This window comes from Vidua chalybeata, chromosome 8, assembly GCF_026979565.1.
Source record: "Vidua chalybeata isolate OUT-0048 chromosome 8, bVidCha1 merged haplotype, whole genome shotgun sequence".
Classification (NCBI taxonomy): Eukaryota; Metazoa; Chordata; class Aves; order Passeriformes; family Viduidae; genus Vidua; species Vidua chalybeata.
This window is the reverse complement of record NC_071537.1, coordinates 8505898-8526252: the sequence shown is the minus strand read 5'-3', so window position 1 is coordinate 8526252 and position 20355 is coordinate 8505898. Positions and strand designations below refer to the sequence as shown.

The 20355-nt window shown below is 37.1% G+C and overlaps 1 protein-coding gene across 4 annotated transcripts in view; it reads right to left on the bottom strand.

Moving 5' to 3' along the window:
• The window catches only part of NRAP (nebulin related anchoring protein), a 47737-nt gene extending 27382 nt beyond the window's left edge, over positions 1-20355 (bottom strand). For 3 of the 4 annotated variants that reach the window (XM_053949375.1, XM_053949372.1, XM_053949374.1), the window contains exons 1-17: positions 20284-20355; positions 19929-20023; positions 19157-19244; positions 16868-16972; positions 16249-16353; positions 15475-15582; positions 14569-14673; positions 13913-14020; positions 12834-12938; positions 9977-10081; positions 8120-8236; positions 6647-6751; positions 5605-5712; positions 4797-4901; positions 2389-2487; positions 1773-1877; positions 109-216 (exon numbers count right to left, since the gene is read on the bottom strand). In XM_053949375.1, coding sequence (XP_053805350.1) covers positions 109-216; positions 1773-1877; positions 2389-2487; positions 4797-4901; positions 5605-5712; positions 6647-6751; positions 8120-8236; positions 9977-10081; positions 12834-12938; positions 13913-14020; positions 14569-14673; positions 15475-15582; positions 16249-16353; positions 16868-16972; positions 19157-19244; positions 19929-20023; positions 20284-20355 — 1743 coding nt within the window. The remainder of the gene's footprint in view (positions 1-108; positions 217-1772; positions 1878-2388; positions 2488-4796; positions 4902-5604; positions 5713-6646; positions 6752-8119; positions 8237-9976; positions 10082-12833; positions 12939-13912; positions 14021-14568; positions 14674-15474; positions 15583-16248; positions 16354-16867; positions 16973-19156; positions 19245-19928; positions 20024-20283) is intronic. The other variant, XM_053949373.1, reaches the window with a different exon arrangement.

Below are 20355 nucleotides of genomic sequence, written 5' to 3'. Positions count from 1 at the left end.
CAGCCAAATGCAGGATTTAAAAATCCAGATGAGGTGAGCTATGCTTTATTTGCCTGTGCTGTAGCTACTTATATAAAAATAATTCCCAGGTAACTAAATGTAACATACATCACTGGCGAGATCCCTTGAAGCTTTGGCAGCAAGTAAAGGCAGAGAATCAAGTTTCATTTCAAAGCCCCGGCCCTTGCTCTTCTCCCAGCCTTCTTTGTACTTAACCTGAGAAAGGAAAGACAGCAACACGTCACTAACACAAACACACAGGATTTTCAAACAAATGTGGAAATGACTCAGAGAAAAACAGAAGCATAAATATGCTCAGTCCACAAACTGGGACCTTCTTAAGTCACAGTTCATTGTCATTTTGAGCTAATTAATTGTCTAGGATTGAGTCAAAATTTTATTCTTGGAGTTCACAGGCACTTAATGCCCCAGAATATCCAGCAATAATTCTCAATTTCAGACAGATATAGAGGAGGGAGGGTTTTTCAAAGTTGCCTCTGGTTATGTCTACTAGGGAAATAGTATAGATCTATAGGAGCTGATCTGTAGGCAGAACAGCTGAGAACCAGACAACACTCCACTTATTTCAGGATTTTTCTTTCCCATCTCCAAACTATAACCAGTCAAGTCCATGCACTGAATTTGAAGGTGCAGCTCTTTACATGAGCTGCTGGAGAGCATTCAAAAGGAATCCAGCTGGTGTGCTCTGAGACCACCCCACAGGGTGAAGCAGAGGTCAGAGCAGCATCCCTCATGATCAGATTGTCTTCAAAAGAACACTCATGAGCCACACTCACAAACACCAGTGAAACGCATGAGAATCACACACAACTTCTGGAAGTTGGTGGAGCTTTAAGTAATGGCTTTTTAAGCTCTTTTTCAAGATTCCACTTGAAATTCCATTAAAGCAAGATTAAGCATGCCTTCATCCATACTATGCATGCACCTAATGAAGTAGAAGGTTTTCAAGAAGCCTCAGTTTCTGGATTTGGCTTTCTGCATGTTTATATTTTACCAATATCTAACAATAAGCATGCATCCCAACACAGTACTGTGCAAAGAATTCTCCTCCACAACACCCTGCCAATGCAACTCAAATAAAACTTAGGGGAAGAGTACAAGACACAAAAAACCTGCAGTAATGACAGCTCAAAACCATGAAAAATTGTGAAACTGGTTAAAAAATAAAACTCACACCAGTAATAACTGGAGTTTTTTTCCTCATTTTGCACTTATTTGTCTTGGGGTTTTTTTCCTCCAAAACTATCTATGAAAATGCAGCCCTGAAAAATACTCTAAAAATTAAATAGAAATTCAACTTTTCCTGCAAGCATGTGGTTTTAACCCACAAGACTCTAAGTGAATCACTATTTATTGCCAGGAACTATGAATGGAGCAACAGTAGGCTTGATCCAATTTGGCTGAAGTCACTGTTTCTTTCCATTGACTTCAGCTCACTTCGAATTATTAGAACTGTGCAAATGTTGGTTCTTCATACAGATTTCACCTCAGAAGCAGTTAGTTTTGTAAAGTGAATATTAATTTAAAGAAATTCAGATCATCTGAAAATATCTTGGAAAAAAAAAGTCTAGAGGTTTCACTGTCCTTGAAATTGGATCTCTGTCTATTCTGGGCACCATATTTCATGTTGTTTAGTACAAAGCCAAATGATAAATGCTAAATGCTTCCAGAAAGAGTGTCATCATCATTATATTAATTTCAGTCTATGAACAGCACCATGAATACCAATATTTCCCCAAGGCTTGGCTTACCTCACTGTATAACTCAGCATTGGCTTTTGCTTTCACCAGCAGTGGTACATCCTGAGGTAGAGTGTAATTTGTTTTTGTCTTCTCATACTGGGCTCGGTAGTTCAACTGCATATGTTGAAAAGGTCAGCAAGAAACTGAGTTATTTTTAACTTAATAAAAATATAACCATTCAACTGAATGGTTGCTGTTAAATTTCAGGTTATTGGTGCCATAAATTATAAATACATTCCTAGGAATTTGTGATGTAAGTATGAAGGCTATAAGGCTAACTTTTATTTAAGAAGTAGGAAGTAGAAATTTATTCTGTAAATAAAAGAGTTACTGATTATCTTTAAGTACAAAAAATATAATTTAAAACTTTGCCTTAATAAAGATACAGAAAATAATTTCTTTAAAAAACATGCTGATACAAATCTTAAAAGTGGAGACAAATATTAGATCTACTGGTATATTTGCCACATTTTTGAAAGTGATTTCATTTGATATGTATTCTTGGTTTGGCTATGAATCTGCTGAAGAACTGTCAAGAATAAAACACATAAGGCTACAAATGCTATGAAATTAGATTATTTCATCATTCTAAAAAACAACAGTGGCTAATGATGGGAGAACTTACATCACTGAGCTGCTGTGCATTTATTTTGGCTTGAGCAATTTGTGGAGTACTGGCCACAGAGCTGTACTTCAGCTTGTCTATGCTTTGCCTGTAGTTTACCTAATGTAAAATTAAATTAAAAAAAAAAAAAAGATTTAGTAAAGGAAGAAATGGTCAGACTGGAAAATGAGAGATTGAATAGATGAAGTTTTGCTAACTAATACTCTGGATAAAATATTACTTAACCCATAATAAATAGAGCTGAGGAAAAATGCCAGGATCTCTTGGATGAGATCTGAGTAAGTGCTCTGAAAGTTTCCCTGTCTGAGGTCACAGTTTTTATCCCACTCTGAAAATTACTTCACTTATAATCCCTTCCTGTCAAACCTACAAATTCTTACAAAGATGCAGCACCAGCTGCAAATCATTGCTATAAATTTCCCAAATCATTGCTATAAAATCCCCCAAATCATTGCTATAAAATCATTCTTAACCATCACTTAGTCCATTTTTATCTTTATCAGACAAGAATTACTGTAACTGTCTATGAAGTGGTCTGTCCAGTGTATCACTGGATAGAGCAAATGAACTCTCTTATACTTGGTCTTTACTGGGTTTTAATGTAATAAATTAACCACAGAATTTTCCTGTGGTCAGAGCTTTGTGTGGATGCTGAGAAAAGAAAAATATGTATTTATAGTACAAAAAAAGTAATTTTAATGTCAGCCATCATGAGTTCTGTACGCCACTAGATTACTACTAGTTATAAAAGAAATATTTTAAAGCCCCAAATTATGCATGATTAAAAAAAAATCATGACACTTCCTTTCAAACCTGTTGCTGCAAAAGAACTCATTGCTATACTATAAAACACAATTATTATTCTCTGTAGGCCCTCATTAATATTCACTGTAGTTAATCACCACTTTGCAAACATTGCAAATCACATTGTTTAAAACTAGTTTCTGAAGAACACTTCTTTCCAGTAAAGTGGAGCATATTTCTGGAGACTTTGAGTTACTGAAACTATTTCAATGCAAACCTTCTTATCTCCTGTATCCTTACATAAACTTCCTCATTCTGCCAGAATGATAAAAGCTAGGAAAAAAGGCCTGAATTATCTCACAGGTCCAAAGTGATTAAGGTACTTAAAACAGTGCATTTGCTTTCTCAGAGACAGAGAGAATTTTAATTCCATGGAAAGGGATAATTTCTTTTTAACTGAAGCTGTGTATTTATTGCTACTTGTGATTGCTTAGGGTATGAGAGAGGTGTATTCCTAAAAGAGTTCAGAGTAAGCATGTTGGTTATTTGGGAGCACACAAGTCGTGGGACTAATGCAAAATCCTAGAACAGGACTGGTGCAACTGAGTCTCTGTGGCCACTGGAATTATGTGTTTCAAACCCTGATGCTGACTATCAATTGTAGAGCCACTTGAATTTCTGAAATGTTTTTTACATTTTGGACATGAATTTATGCTTACCTTGAACTCTTTAAGAACACAGCTCTGTCACACACTAAGCAATCAAAAACTGAATTTTACCGTTTTCCGCTTTTACAAAGGCAAAGCTGAAATTACTGCTGTAGAGGCAAGAGTTTATCTCAGAGTTGAAGTATACCCAATACTTCCTCAAAAACATCAAGGTTCCCAATTCTAGCTCTTCATGCTACCATCCTTGTCTTGGAAGACGTATTTAGGCCCAGATAAATCTCACATAATGTTAATGACCTCTCTAAGGCATAATGCTCCTGGGTTTTTGCAATTTCAATGTAAAGACAGTGTGTATATACTTTAGGAAGTCAGAAATGCCCTGCAGAGCTGCTGCTCTCTTCCTGTTGATTTTCTAAGCAATGCCTGGTGACTGTGTTCCTGATTAAGGCACAGGGTGAGTTGCCAGTGGTAGAGGAGATCAGTCGAGCTTTTAATGCCTGTGAGAAGTGAAATACCACACTTTCACTTCCCACAGGTCAGGGGCACAGGGGGCTCCTCTCTCAGGGACCACAGCTGGAGGAAGGTTACGTAACCAACCCATTCCCTCCAACGGGGAACACCACTCCCCAGGGAATTCACAAAGGATTCACAAAGGCTGTTTTAGTCGCCCTGTGCTTTCAGTGCTTGATGCTGCTGTTGAAGACTTTGGTGAGACTTTAGCAGCACAGAGCTGGGATAGGGCAGAAGTCACTGATTTCACATGGCTCTACAGTCTGTGCTGAACTGACACCAGCAACAGGACATGGCAGCACTTTCTACTGCTCTGAGACCTCTTGACACTGCACTTTTTTGCTTTAGCTTTTTTAGCAGTGGCTGTTTGTTCCTGTCATTAAATCATGATTTGACACACACAGTCTATCACAATCTCTCCTACAGAGAGAGATGATGTAAGTCATAGGGGAAAAAAAACAAAAACAAAAACATAAAATTATTTACATCTTTCAAAGGGACCAACTTTCTTGTTGTCTGGTATGAAGGAGTGAGAGTAGCTGGGTAATTGTAGTCAACACCATCATGTTTGTAATCAGACTTATAGGCTATCTGAAACACAAGGAGAACAAAAAAAAAAAACCATTCTTTTTTTTTCAGCTGTCATTTGTTTGAATAATTATCAGTCAAGAGGAAAGGAGAAACAATAATATTAATATTAAATGCAAGAAACAAAGTAAGTTCAATGTCATGAGTGACAAAGAAAATGAAATTATTTGCATAGTTTAGCTACTAATTGATTCTTTTTCAGCTTCTCAATTAATCCAATGCCAACAGTGGGAGCATTAACTTAACTTCCACCTATGACACATCTCTTTTATCTTTCTGCTTAGTTCTCAAGCTTCTTACAGATTTGTAAATAATGTACTTGAAGGAATGGTATGTAATGAAATAGCTTCCTGACTAACCCAGTAAATTAAATTGGAATCCAGAAATCTTCATTAAAGACTATTCTTCCCAGCAAAGGTCTGACCCTGGGGGTGGTGGCAAACAACCTTCAGCATCCTACTGATGTCAAAGAAAACTGAAGGATCTCAGTATGTTGCCAGATCACTGAAATTTCTTATTTTAACTTCTTCCACACAGTGTGCCATAAAACAGTACAAAAGGGTTTCCAAAATTTCACCTCTTCTCAACATATCTATCCATCAGATCCCCAGCACAGTATGATCTGAAGTTTTCTATCAACTTAATTCTGGAAAAACTGAAAGACAAGGAGGCCACAAGCATACAAGTGTGATAAAAAGGGACTCACATTGCTTGCCAAGCTGCCAACTTTCATGGCATGGAGCATCCTCTTGTCCATGCCAATACCCACATAGTGACCTTTCATTTCATTCTGGTAGGTTTCTTTGTATTTAAGCTGTACCAAAAAAAGAAAGGTAAAAATACTCTGAGAAAATTTATTCAGCTTTTCTACTGAAGAGTTTCAGCTTTTAAGAGTTTCTATATTTTACAGCAGGGAGACAAATTGTTACAGCTCTGGTCTACTAGTGCTGCTCCAATACAGCAATTCATTAGTCCACAACAGCCTTGGTATTTTAAAAAATAAAAGCTAAAACCCTCAGTGAGTTTCTTTTACTACAGGATATCATTTACTTGCTCTTCATATCACCTAAATGCCACATAAAGAAGATACATCTGCGTTTCATCAGAAATAAATACTAGAACAAAGTCCCAGGGAGACAATATTTGTACATTAAGAAATGAACAATTGGGTTGTTTTGGTGCATCTTTCACCAATCCCAGAGTGGGGGATTTGACAAGAAAAATTGATCATTCAACCTTCTGAACTGTATGGCAAAATATTTACTCCTCTGGGATTTCAGAGAATGGTAAGAAGCAGTATGAAACAAAAATTGTATTTCATGAGAAACGAGAGGTTTAACTATTAACGCTGATTATTTTCACACAGCAATTATGTTCCTCTCTGGCATGAACTCTGCTGAAGCACCTTCTGCCTACCTGTCCAGTCAGGAAATAGACATGCACAATGAAATTAGTAATAATTATGACAGACAAGAGTAACAACTGGCTGCTACTTTTCTATATCAGCAGTACATGGTAAGTAACCTTTCTTCTAAATACCATAATAGTTCTTTCCATAATCCTAAATAAAATCAATGTCCCAGCTATACATCAGGACACATTAGGATAAGTGTTGTACAAAAACAGGCTAAAATGAGTTATAATCACATTTCCAGCACACATTTATATGAAACACACACTCACAGATCACCTGTGATTCCAGCAGCTACCAGGGCAAGCAAGCCACACACGAGGTACTGCAAACTTACATCACTGGTGAATTTTGAGATCTTGCTCATATTCTTGAATTGTGGAGTGTCACAGTAGTTCATGCTGTAGCCTTTGTTGTTTCCAAGATCCTTCTTGTACTCCACCTTAGTGACAAAAATGCACAACGGGAAGCTATGGTAAAACCTTAATCTGCTCTATCAAGTTCCTCCACACACCTTTTTATTAGGCAGACCCACTGTTCAGAGATTTTGACACATGGTATTTATCAGATGGCATACGATGAAAATTAATATGAAGAGAATATTCATATACTCAGTTCTCATTTTATAGGCAAAAGAAATGCAATTTCATTCTCTGTGAAGTATACAAGACAGTGACAGGAGGAAAACTATTAACAAAAACAATGATATACAAAGAAATTCTAAGGTGAGAGTGGAGCAAATGAGCATGTATAAATGTGCCATGTACCAAATTCCAGCAAGACCTCAGCAAGAGCTTTTGTACTCTTACAGTCATTCCTGTTTAAGGAACTCAGCCTGTAACAGCTGCAGTGAAAGACTGAGAGATGAGAAGAACTCAGCTTGCTTAGCTGAGGAAATCAAAGGCAGAGAGAAGAAAATGATATATTTGTAAACCTCTCAGAAAAGTAACCATGCAGGGAGAAGAACTTTTTAAACTAAAGGGCAACTCTAGCACAAAACACAGTGGTAATAAAGTGGACAGGAATAAATGTAGGCTAGAAATTGGAATAGGAGGATTATGCAGTGCTGTGTCGAAGCAGCAGGAACCAGGAATCATTGGCCCAGGAGGCCCCTTCCAGCCCTACTTCCAGGGGTTTTTCATTATTGAAGGTTTTATACTTTGACATCTCAAGAGTATAAGTTTTTAAAGTGCCATGGGGAAGTTCTAGAAACTCACATTTATTAATAGTTTTATAGCTGGTATGACACTATAAATAAATTAATAATTCAGAATCTACTGAGAATTTTCCTGCAATCTTCCCTTATCAAGCAGAAAAAGAATCAATTATCAGCAACTCACAGTCTTTCACAGGATGGAAGAAAAGATAAATCTGCATAACCAGAATGGCATAAATTTTGTCTCTCTTCTTATTTTTGATTATTAGAATACCCTTTGATACACTCTAAGGCACACACCAAATTGGTCCTAAAGCATTATATCTTAATATCATATTAAAAGCACAATTCAGGTTTGGGGTGGGGTTTTTTTCAGATTTCAGTTCTTCATGTGGTCAGAACTAGAATCAGACTCCTGGGGTTAATTTCCCACACTTTCACACAGATGATTGGAAGGGCCACATTGCAGCACCTAAAGATTTGTTCTTGAGCTTTTCTCTCCAGTTGCTGTGCTACACACAGATGATTTTTGTTATGTACAATGCAATAAGAACAACAGCTTTTTTTTTTTTAACTTGCAGTCCTTACTCATCAAACACAAATATTTGTATGAGCTGCTCCCAAACTTGTTAAGAGATCGATTCAAGCCCTTACCTCACTGACAAGCTTGTTAACACTTTGGGCTTGTTTAAGGACCAAGTTGTCTTCAGCTGTTAGGGAGTGAAAGTGAGCTGCACCTTTCATCTTGGAAAGATCTTTCTTGTATTTTATCTGAAAAGAAGTAGGGAGAATTAGAAAATAAATGTGCACCTTTTCATCCTTACTATTTAGACTGGCTTCATGAGTCAGGATAATATCTTCCCTCTGCTTGCTTTGATAAGTAAATGGAACTTGCCAAGCTGAAACACAGTATTTACTACCTTGAATAACACAAATATAACCCCATAGCCCTTCACAGTCCCTCTCAAGACATTTTACTAGATAGAATTTTTTATAAATTTTTGACATAGACTGAACAGCACTGGTTTTTGTTCATGGCTTGAAGAGATTGCTAGCAGATTCTTGGCTGGAGCTTGTGTGCTCTTCTATTAATGAAGTTAATCCTTGGTACTTAATTTTAGTCACAGGATTACAGATAGTCATCAAGCACTCTGCAAACTTTTCCTTTTGTAGAAATCAGCTTTTTTAAAAAGCTGTATCTTTTTGTACTTTTAATGTGTTTAAGGGAATTATATTTCTCAATAAAATCAAGATTGAAATAAGGAATTTCTAAATTAAATTTAGACATCAGGTTGGCATAAATTGGACTTGGAAGGGTGAAGAGAGGTAGTACTTGGCCTTTTATAAATTATTTTACATTAACTGAAATGCAAAGTGGTTTAGGTTTTTTATTTTCTAAGTCTGCACACATTTCCTCAGGCTTTAAAACTCTAAGGAAAGTTTGTAAGTACTGTAGTGTGCAAATGTTACTTCCATGAAACAATCCTCCTTTTCCTTCTATGTATTATAAATTAATGAGGAAACTACTGACCATTGGTATTTTCAAAACCTATGGAGCTGTGATCTTTGTCTGGAAAGGTTAAATATTTCATGTTTAAACAGGAGAATCACTGAGTTTGTCATTAAACTGGGATTGGTCACAGAGGATTTGAGGTGTTCTATATTCTCTCAGTGATAAGCTCAGGTAACAGCACATGACTGATCCTTTCACTCCAGTTTATTGCTCGTGTCTACTCCAGACTAATACAAGCTGAAAGACTCCACCATCTGTTAGCTCCCCAGAAGACAGACTGAGCTCATCAGCTCAGGCAGCCCCATCGGGGACAGGTGTCCACACTACAAAAGTTGTCACTCACAGGAACCCTTCAGAGCAGCCACAGGGTACTGACCTACAGACTGACCCAATTTTTGTCACTGCCTGAAATGGTCTCCCCAAAAAGGGCTGAGGCCCTCTAATGGATGGGCTGGATGCAGGAACCACACACCACCACCTCTTTGCCAATTCTTTAGTTTACCTCCCAAAACCAAAAATTGCATCCCAGAAATAAGCTCACTTTTGTGAAGTGACAGTGTCATACTCTCTGCTTCTTTTCCTCCATATGACTTGTTTTGTGCTAGGGGCATGATACATCAAAATATCAAAACCAGTACAGTTCATTCATCCTCTATTTATTCACTACTGGGAATACCACAGTAGTCCACAGGATGATTAAGGCAGTTGAAGGTTTCATTAATAATACAGGTGCAGATTTGCCAGGAGGGTTAACCTAACAGTAGGGATCCCCATTAGTTGCTACATCCATCTCCTCCTTCATGCAAGCTGGAGCTGTGCCCCCTTCTATTAATGGATATTATTAATCCCCTGAGCCATCCAGTTCCCAGCAATGCAGCAAAATGTCACTTTTGTTTACTTCTCAAGTGCAGTTTTAGCATCCTCCTCCCAGGCACTGCTCTGACAAACTGCTGGTTTTAATTGTTTATGAATTGTATTGATTCAGGTTTCATACTTACATCACTTGCCAATTCATTTGCTTTCTTGGCATTTTGATAAGCTGGAGTGATCATAGCAGGAAAGCTTCCTTTCCCTCTGCGCTCCTCAAACTCATCCATATATCCCTGAAGAAAATTCAGAGTGTTTACTCATCCCACATGAGCAGGTGGGGCCATGGGTTATTTTCCAAAGCCCCACAGTCCTTGTTAGTAGGAAGGTTCATGGCTTCAATGCTTTTTTTTAATAAAAAAATGATCAAAATATAAGAATAAGTTGACCTGTTAAATTACTTATGCCTCCGAAGCTACCTGTGCTGCATTCCAAGAGAAATTTAGGTAGCCATTAGCTGTGGTAAAGATAACATTCAAGTGTACAATGCCATAAACCCTTCTGCTCTCACCTCATTTCTCGCAGAGATGGTATCTGCTTGCTTCTCTGTTTGTCAATACATGTTACCCTGGAATATTATAAAAATAGCTAATGGCTTGGTTAGCCAGGAGACTGGCTTAAAGTTTACAAGTTTAACATAGGATCAGCCTTCCTTTGTGGTGTTACAGGAGCTGTTTGATTTTTCCATGGTCATTTTTCACATCATAATTGGCCAAAAATACTTCATTAGTGCAGTGATGTATTTTGAAGAGGGATGAATAAATGAAGCAGAGATACCTGGGTATCAAAATGCCAAACTCCTTAGTGAATAAAATCACAAAATTCCATTTGTCTGATTAAAAAACACCCAATTGTTGTGCAAGTAACACCCTTAAATCCATCTATAGATAAGTTTATGTGTAAATATCTGACAATTTGAAAGCCATTTAGATAGTTTAACAGCAAAATACTGGAGATTTTTTCTTTTAATGTAAGGCACAATAATAATCTCAAAGCCTTCTATGGCAAGAGATGGGGAGAATATGGAGTACAAACAAGAATACAAACAAGTGAGATAAAGTGTAATGTGTCTTCTCTGCAATATTTTGTGAATCTTTTGTAGTAAAGAGGCAGTTTGAGTGAAAATAGAACGTGCCATGAATAGAATGCATGTCAAGAATGCCATGGAGAACACAGATAGGAACAGCTACAAATATCTGGGATATCTCTTTTGTGTGTTCTCAGTGCAAAACCATCCATTGTTGGTCATTTTGGGCACCATCAATGTCACATTTTAAAATTGGTCACACCACAAGTTTGTGAACATTATGATGCACACTGGTGAATAATAGTTACAATGGCATTAAATTATTCTATAAACAGGTACAGAAAAGAAAAAATACAGTTGAATAATCAGCTGAGTTACTTTCTTAAAATACCATTAATGAATTTGAATTCTCCAGACCAACCTGAGTTTTGCTTCTAACTTTCTTAAATATATTTTAATATAATTTCTAATATTGTGCATATATTCAAAGTTTCAGAAAACTATTTTAGCCATGCTTAAGGTTTTTAAACATGAACAAAACAGATGTTCAGGAATTTTATGGTAAGATTCCTTAAACTGCCTCATGTTATATATATAAATATGCATGTATATATATATATATCTATATATATCTTTCTGATGCACACTCCATTCATTGTTAATGATTTCAACAGTTAGAAATCTAATCCTTTTACCCATGTTAAGTCACAATTTACTCAGAAAGTTCCATTAATTTCAGTGACTCTCTGTTATTTGACTAATAATATCAGTTTCCAATCTATAAAGATTAAAACTCAAATTGAATTTGAAGTCCATGACTGAAGTTTCAAAGACACTTTCAAAGAAAGAAAACTTAAATTAATTCTAAAACAGAAGCATTCTAATGCTTGAAAATGTAATTAGTCCTTTTTCAAATTAATTTTATTTGTTTATTCCTATTAAAACTTGTAGCAGTTCAAAAGACAGAAGTAATTGAAGGCTTCATTGCTACAATTCTAAACTCAGATTTTTCAAGGATGGTTTGCTTTCTACAGAATACTAAATGTAGATTTCAACAGAAGAGGTAAAGAAATGTAATACACCAAAAGTTTTAGGAAAATACAGCCCCTGTTCCTTCATTTCTCCAAAGTATATGAGCCTACTGAAAAGCAGGACAAAAACCCCTGAGATTAACCATATAGTTTTCTTTATACAACACCACTATTCAAGTCCATTTAGCTGCATTCAGTTCTACATAGCTGTGCTATTCCCCTAACCTAATTGGAATTTGGGTGCATCTTGGGCAACCACAAAACCAATTGTATTCCTTTGAAAATGAAGCATAAGCAAAACAAATGCCACTGACCAAAACAGAACTAAAGCCTATCTGGTTCCACAAATACAGAACTACAGCTTGTCAGGTTTATAATTCCCCTTTTGTAGAGGAGGTGAAATCTAAGAGATTGTGTATCTAAGGGATTCGGTGCTGTTCACACATATTTAGAGCTGCAAAGCTCCCAAGATTTGTGAAAATACCCACAGGGAGAAGGCACCTAACTATGTGCCAGGCTTTCTACCATTTCACAACCCTTTAGCTTTTCTCCTGACTGAATTTCCTTATTCATGGAATGGGAATATTTCCTCAGGTAAACACATTTCAGTGTGATACATAACAACACCAAAATAGAAATGTAGAGTGTGTACATGCACACAGATAAATTTGCCAAAGTCAGTCTTTAGGAATGGCCCTACCATAAGGGTCATGCAGTGACAGTGCAGCCACCTTGTAGTCGCATTTTCAGGTGCCAGTGACAGATGCATTACACTTTAGGAGCACAGTGCTGTTTGCACACCATCCTTTCCCTTGAGACCTTGTTTTCTCACACAGGAAAACAAAGTGAAAATAGGAGTCACCAATTTCTAAAACCTTGAGCTGTAGTAATGATCAACATCAGCATGGCTGTCTCTTGGATGTTGCATACCTGTCCATATTGATCTGCATTTTCTCTTGCAAAAGCAACATCTGTTCCAGCTGTATGGCTGGCTTTTCCCTTGATCTCTTTTTCATATCTTTGATGATACTTCACCTAACAGGAAAAAAAGGAAACAAATAAGCCGGGTGAGTTTAGTCTGGTTCACAGATGCTGCACAATAAATAACAACCAATGGCATGCACATGTTCTCAATAAAGGATTGTCAAAATTCCCGTTGCCACCAACCTGCATAAGTCAAATATGCCACTTGAAGATACAAAAATAGAACTATATCTGTACTTAATAATGCACTAGGAACAGGGGACTTGCCATTTCAACCCAGACCATTGGGTCAATGTGTTCAGCACCACCTGCTTGACAGTGGCTAAACCCTGATGCTCCAGCAGTTTAAAAAATAGAACTGATTGTAATGCAAATTCACAGTTACCACAGAGCACTTTTTTACCACAGGGTCAGTCACCTGAACCCCATCAATAAATGGGTTTGTTTCTGAAAGATGCTTTATCCCCAGTGATAAAGGGAATTTTAGGAAATCATCCTTCAAGTTTAGACTAAGATTTGCACTACATTTGCTGAAGTCAAAGCAATGCCTGTAACCTGATGCTGCCCTTTAATGACCATGTGTGTTTGCTGACAAAAGTGAATGGTTTTCCACAGATGAAAGGCAAATAAAAACATCTAATTGTTTTAGAGTCAGTTGCTTTTACCTTCAAAATTACGGATGTCTTATTTTCCTCAATGACTCTTAACAATGTTTTAAATTCACTTCCTTTGAGTTACATGTTCTTCCATATGTTATCTTCTCCAACAAAAAGAGCTTTTCTTTCAGTTTCCAATAACAAAGCACAATTAACTGTACATTTTGAAGGAACACTGATGTCTTTTTATGGTGCCTATTAAAAAGTACCGGGGTGTTGTGGCTTTGTTATGTTTGGAAAGGAAAAGAAACCCAGTAAAGATCAGTATGCCATACTCATGGAATTTCTGCCAGTAAATGTTTTAATTCAAAATTTGTGTGACAGTTTAATATTTTTTTCCCCAAAAGAAACTTTTCTTTGGACACTTACATCACTGGCTAATTCACTCGCTCTCTTGGCTATTTGATAAGCTGGAGTGATCATAGCAGGAAAGCTGCCTTTTCCCTTCCGTTCTTCAAAGTCTTCTGTGTATTTCAACTGTAAAAATTCAAGACAGTTCAGGAGCATTTAGAGCAAATGTGTCTTGATTGCACATATAATCAATCCTTAAAGTTGCAAAGTCAGGCATTGGATGTCTGTCATCTGCCAGAAGGAAGATGAACCATGAAGTCTGAATCTTTGCAATTTGGTCTTTAACTACACAATCCCACATCTTCTGCATGGCCCCTTTGTCTCGTTCAGGGTGTAGGATGAAAAGAGTTGTTTAAAGAAAATACTTAAAGTGCCTGCAAGATGCCTTCTCTATTTATGTTACAGTCAGGCAGCTTCTTTCTTTACTTTGCATGGCAGCCAGTTGCTGGGTATGGAACAGACTGGTTCCCCAGCTTCTGTTCTGACAGCCTAAAATGGCCTCAAATTTAATGTGGTCTTTTTAACTGAAAGTATTGAATGCTTCATGGTAAAACGAGTCTGCCTTTAAAATATTAATTTTTTTTTCTTTGCATTCATATTTTCAAGTAATTTATAAATATCCTAGGAACCACTTGCAAAGCCAAAAACAGATCAATCTATTTTGTTTTACTTACATCACTTGCAAGATGTGTTCCAGCCTTTGCATGAAGTATATCAGGAGTGTCCACAACAGAGGTGAACTTTGAAACTCTCTCTTCATGTCCACGCTTATATACCACCTGAAGAGGAAAACATATATATCCATATTACAAACAATAAACAGCAAAAGTATATTTCCTATCAGAAGACTTCAAGAGAAAATGAGCAACAGCAGTCATGACACTCTCCACTCTCCACAGGCAAGCTATCCATATATTTAAGCCCCAATTTCCTTAAAATGAATACCAAAAACAAACAGAAATAGACCCAGATATTCAAATTTTCAATTGATTTGTGTGAGCCATACATTTGATTAAAATACCATGAGAATAGTCATTAATGTCCCAAGATCATACTGCAATGACATTGTAGATAGTATCTGCAGAAAACAATACAACACTTTTATTTTTACTTATCTTTTTCATGCAAATTGTTCTTAAATAAACAAGCAATTTTCTGTGCATAAATTTAAAGTAGCTTGTATATGAATTAATTTCAATCTTACAAGTATTTGATTTCAAATAATGAAGTGAAAAATATCAAATGTAAATAATTTGATGAATACAGCCATAATGGGAAAGCAAAGGTACTGAAGTTATGAACATTTCAGTGCAAGGCACAATCTTTTTCAGGTTGCGATAAATTATGCAAAAGTTGCTACATTTTCCAGGAAATATCTACATTGTCACTTACTCTATATGATTATCTTCCCAGGCCAAGCAGCTTGTTAACCTTTTTTTCTGCATCATGTAACATTTTCTCACTTTGTAACAGTATAACAAATATTCACCGTAGAATCTAACATCTCAAGTGAATGGCCTGAACCCAGGATTCTCCAAATTCAGAAGTGTAAAATATAATTAAAAACCCTTGTGACTTACATCACTGCTTAGCTGGGTGGCTCTCTTAGCAACCTGATAACCTGGAGTGATCATAGCAGGGAAGCTGCCTTTGCCTCTTCGTGGCTCAAATTCTTCTGTATATTGAAACTAGAAGATGAATTTGTTTATTAGAAAAGCATCCACTATAGTTTAATGTGATTCTTCTTTTCATGCCTGCTTCCTAAAGGTGTGTATCACTTTATTTAAAAGAAAACAAATTAAAGAACTTCCACTTTATAAGTTTGTTAGTCACAGCTATTTCCTACATACAACAGAAAACATTTCTCATTTGTATCAATTATCCACTGTCAATTGCCTATGTTGATTAGGTCACTAACCCATTGTATGGACACAGTCATAATTCAGAAGTGATTTCCATCAGTCTTGGAAATTCAGTCAATGAAAAGTTTGGTCTGTGGAAAATATAGCACATTTTCCATCATGAGTCCTGGTCTACTGAGAGAAAGAGCGCTGCCTGCTAGATCAGATCACCTCAGCCTGGCCAGCAGTTGAAGTGCTTCAGAGTTACATAAATATATAAATGTGTGATGGCAATAGAATTCTTATATGACTTAATCACTTACATGGCTAAGTATTGTTGTTGACAGAAATAAACATGTCAGTCTCTCCTTTGGCAACATCTTAACAGAATGTAGACAGACCCTTCCTGCAAAGCCTGGAGGTGATTTCTTACCAAAGACTGACTTTGATGCATTTGGAAATCTTCAGAATATGATAGACCATGAAAATAAAGGCAAACATCAGTCCACTTACATCAGTCAGAGCCTTCTGTGCTTGTGTTATCTTGACCATCTCAGGATCTGGGATTGTTCCTGGGTACCACGATTTTCCTTCCTCATAGGCAGCATAGTAAGCATTCTACAAAACAGGAACTATTTAACTACCTATCTTCACCCTGGTTTTAGCACTCAAACAGCTGATCTGACAGTGCTGTGGAAGTGAAATTACACAGCACAAGGCCTGAATTCCACATCCCTTCAGAGTGCCAAGGCAGAACTTGTACAGCAAGAACTGACATCAAGATGACAGGATCTAGGATCCTGGAGTGAAACTCAAATAACACCCCCTGGGAATCAGATCTCCTGCTGTGAAGCTCCAGTGCCAGTAGAGAGAAGACACATAGACTATGGCTGTACATGCAGCAGCCCCAACAGCTGACTATAGATACATTCTCTCTTCCTCACCTTCTGATTTTTCTATCCTAAGCTATAGTTAAGCTATTTTGTCTCCAAAAGTTTAGCCAAATGAGAAGCAAAGGCTTTTTTTAAAGCATTGAAATGTCATGGTTAAACCCCTGACAATCAGGACATCCCGGGCCAATCCTTGCTGTGCTGCAGGCTGCTGGCTGGGAGATTTGAGGGATATTTCTTACCTGGGTAGCCAGTTGTTGGGCTTTATAGACATTTTCAATTTCTCTGGACCTTGCGTCCCACTGAAAGACTGATTTGATTTGTTCACTCTCTTCTCGATATTTTATCTAAAAAGAAAAGATAATGACTCCTTTTAGTGCTTTGTTAGTGCATACTAACACACACCCCTTTGGAGAGGAATATAGTTTTAATATTTGCATTTAGCCCTAAGGCCAAAACTCTGCTTTCTAGTCCACACCCAACTTCTCCCTAAGATTTCTGCCAGTATAGGAGCTGCACATCTGTAAAGGAGCAGCATATTACACCTGAGACCTGGCATGACATTCTGAAAGAATAATTTGATCTTTAGATAATACTTTTGGGACAAATAATCTATGAGAATTGAAATCCCTAATTTAAAGCAGGATGTGTCAATGCATTAGATGAAAAAACTATCAGGAGTGAGCAATATTCTACTCTCCTATTTCCCTGCACAGTGTCCACAAAGTGTCATATCCTAACTGTGCATATGTGAATATGTAAATGACTACTATATTTAGTCCTGGGTCATTATCTTCTTACTGCTACTTTTATCATGATAGCATGTAGAAGAAATCCAACTGAAATCACAGATCTGTTATACAACTCACTCTTCAGATGTAAAAACCCAGAGTAGATAATTTAAACTGACTGGACAGAAATGTTACTGAGCACGTGTACCATTATTCCCATTTATAAATTAAGCACAGAGGTGCAGAGAGCTGAATGATTTGCCTGCTAATACAGAAATTCTGTACAGAGAGACCTAATTTTTATCTCTGCATTCCAGTTGATGTCTCAACATAAGACTTACGTGAGAACATAATGTTGGGATTGAAGAAACATTCTATTTCCTGCATCAGAGATAAACTTCAATATGAAAACAACAAACTTCCACATCAGCAAATGAAACCTTTTCCCAAGTTATCATTATTTTATACATTTACTAGCGAAACATTTTCCTGCTCTCAAATTTTTTACAGAAGTAGTCCCTTTAAGCAGGTACTGCAGAATCAGCTTCTTTACTACCCTTAGCAATTTTCTCTCTGGAACAGAACCTCATTATGTGATTGAAAAGGACAGAAGGTGTTTAAGGTGTATAAAACAAGGGAAAGTGATCTTTGAGCTATAATTTCTCTGGCTTGTGTACTCACATGCACTGGAAGTATCAGTCTCATATCACTGCCTAAACCAGAAATAGAACCTGCAGTAATCCCAAACTCATTCCTGAGCAGATCTGTCACACACAGTTTAAAGTAAGTGAGATAGTCATTGCTGAAATAGTTACAGCCCATGATACTGCAAAAACTGAGGCATAAGAATGCTGTACAAAATGATAAATGATAGTGTCTGACAAAGGCTATTCATGTGCATCAAGTTTTTACAGCTAATACAGGACATCATAATGAATTTAGCATGCCATAATCCAAAAAATACAACTTTCTTTGTTAATTTTAGTGATGGCTAATCACATCAAGACACATCGCTTTGCCTGTGAAACATATTCACAAGTAATGTTATTTTAGGATATAGAAAGACGTGACATTCAAGAAAACAGCATTACGCAGAGAAGTGAGATAGCCATCGATTATTGGGCGTTCCTGTATTTTTTATTCCAGCAGATCCCCAGCAGGGCAGGTTTGAAGACGATGTGTCTGGAGGGAAACAAGGCGGGACGTGCAGGGGTGGCGCTGGGAATGCCGGCGGGCCCGGAGCGCCGCTGGCGGCCGGACGGGGCATGGCAGCGCCCGGGCGGGGATGCACCTCCATCCCCAAAAAACACCTCCAGCAAAACCCTGCAAAGCTCCCCGGACCTGCTGCTCTCCCACCTCAGGCCCGGCGGAAATTACATTTACATTTACATTTACAAAGCATTTATGGGAACTTCTGCGTGTGTCCCACCTAGTTATAATTTATCTGTTGTTTCATAGCAGATGATGAAATCACAAAGCAAGTCGGTTGTTCTTGCTTCCAGAGGTTGTGAAACCCTGCTTAGTCACTAAGTTTACACAGCTCTGGCCAGTTTAGGTGAACTGTGCTTCTGTACAGATTATCAGATATACAGGTGAGCAGCTCCAGTCAGTTTTTCCTTCTGAGAGGAGAAGGAAATCCAGATCTAAGATTTCTTTCACATGAGTAATCGCATTGAAAAAAAATTATGATTGAAACCCAGCTGAGGAAGGTAAGTAAAAAGCACATATTTATACTTACAAAACAAGAGACATCAATATGTTATCAAAATATAGAACACATTCAACCCTCAAGCTTCTCACCTCACTTACCACTTCCGACAGTTTTTTTGCATTCATATTCATTGGTGTTTCAAATACACTCGTGAATGCATTGTTTTTTGGATTGTGCCTAGAAAAGGGAAAGTGTACAAGGATATTAGGAATGTACCAGACAGCCCACCAGAAAGGCTCTCTTTGAGCACTCAAAAACACAACACCAGCCTCCACCCCTCTGTACACATGTTTTCCCCCACTCACACAGAGATCTTAGATTACATTCAAGTTATTGTTGTAGGGAGTAGGTGCCTAGAGCAAAATTAATTTTAATGATCATCATATCAATGCTGTGTTTCTAATAACAAAAGAGAATAATAGAATAAAAAACAACTGTCATCTCTCCTTTTTCTGCTGACAAATTTGACAGGAATTGATCATTATAAAATAAAACTTCCTAGAACAAACCAACTCCCAAATCTGCATTTTATACATTTCCTTATGATTAGCTCAACCTTTTTAACTCTTAACCATGATTTGGAAATCACTGAATTTTGTGGTTGGTTTTATTTTCTTCCCAAAATATCTTTTAACACATTGGCCAAATGAGGAAGCTTTATGCGTGGTAAATAGAGTTTCCCACTATTTGTGATTGACATTAACCCAAAGATATGCATGAAGGCATGACAATACCTAATTTCACATCACACATGGGACAGACTGAGTCCAAGTGGTGATCTTCCATTATATTAAAATGACTAGCCAAATTAAACCTTTGCTTAAAAAATAAAATGGAAGAGAAAAAAGGAAATACACTTACGCTTGACAGTAAGGCTTTTTCTCATGGCTAACAAAGTTGTTTACTGTTAACATCATCTTGCATACTTCACAGTGAAAACAGGCTTTATGCCACGTCTGGACACACAAAAGAGAAACCAAACAGATATTATTTGTATTTCATTATTATTCTGCTAAGTTTAAAATCTCCCTGATGACCCTTACCCTTCATTTAATGAATTTATTATTTTCTTCAAATATATACATGTTATTAATTCATTTCAGTTCTGAACACAGTTATGAGCAAAGAACTTTTGGAACTGAGACATTTGCACAGTTTTAGAAGTGCCAATCTGTACATTTATTATAGTCCAAAATGATAAAAAAAGAGAACTGACCTGATCTATACAGTTAATCTTCTCAGCAGGGTAAACCCCATAGCCACATCTAGCACACGGCTGCACATTCAT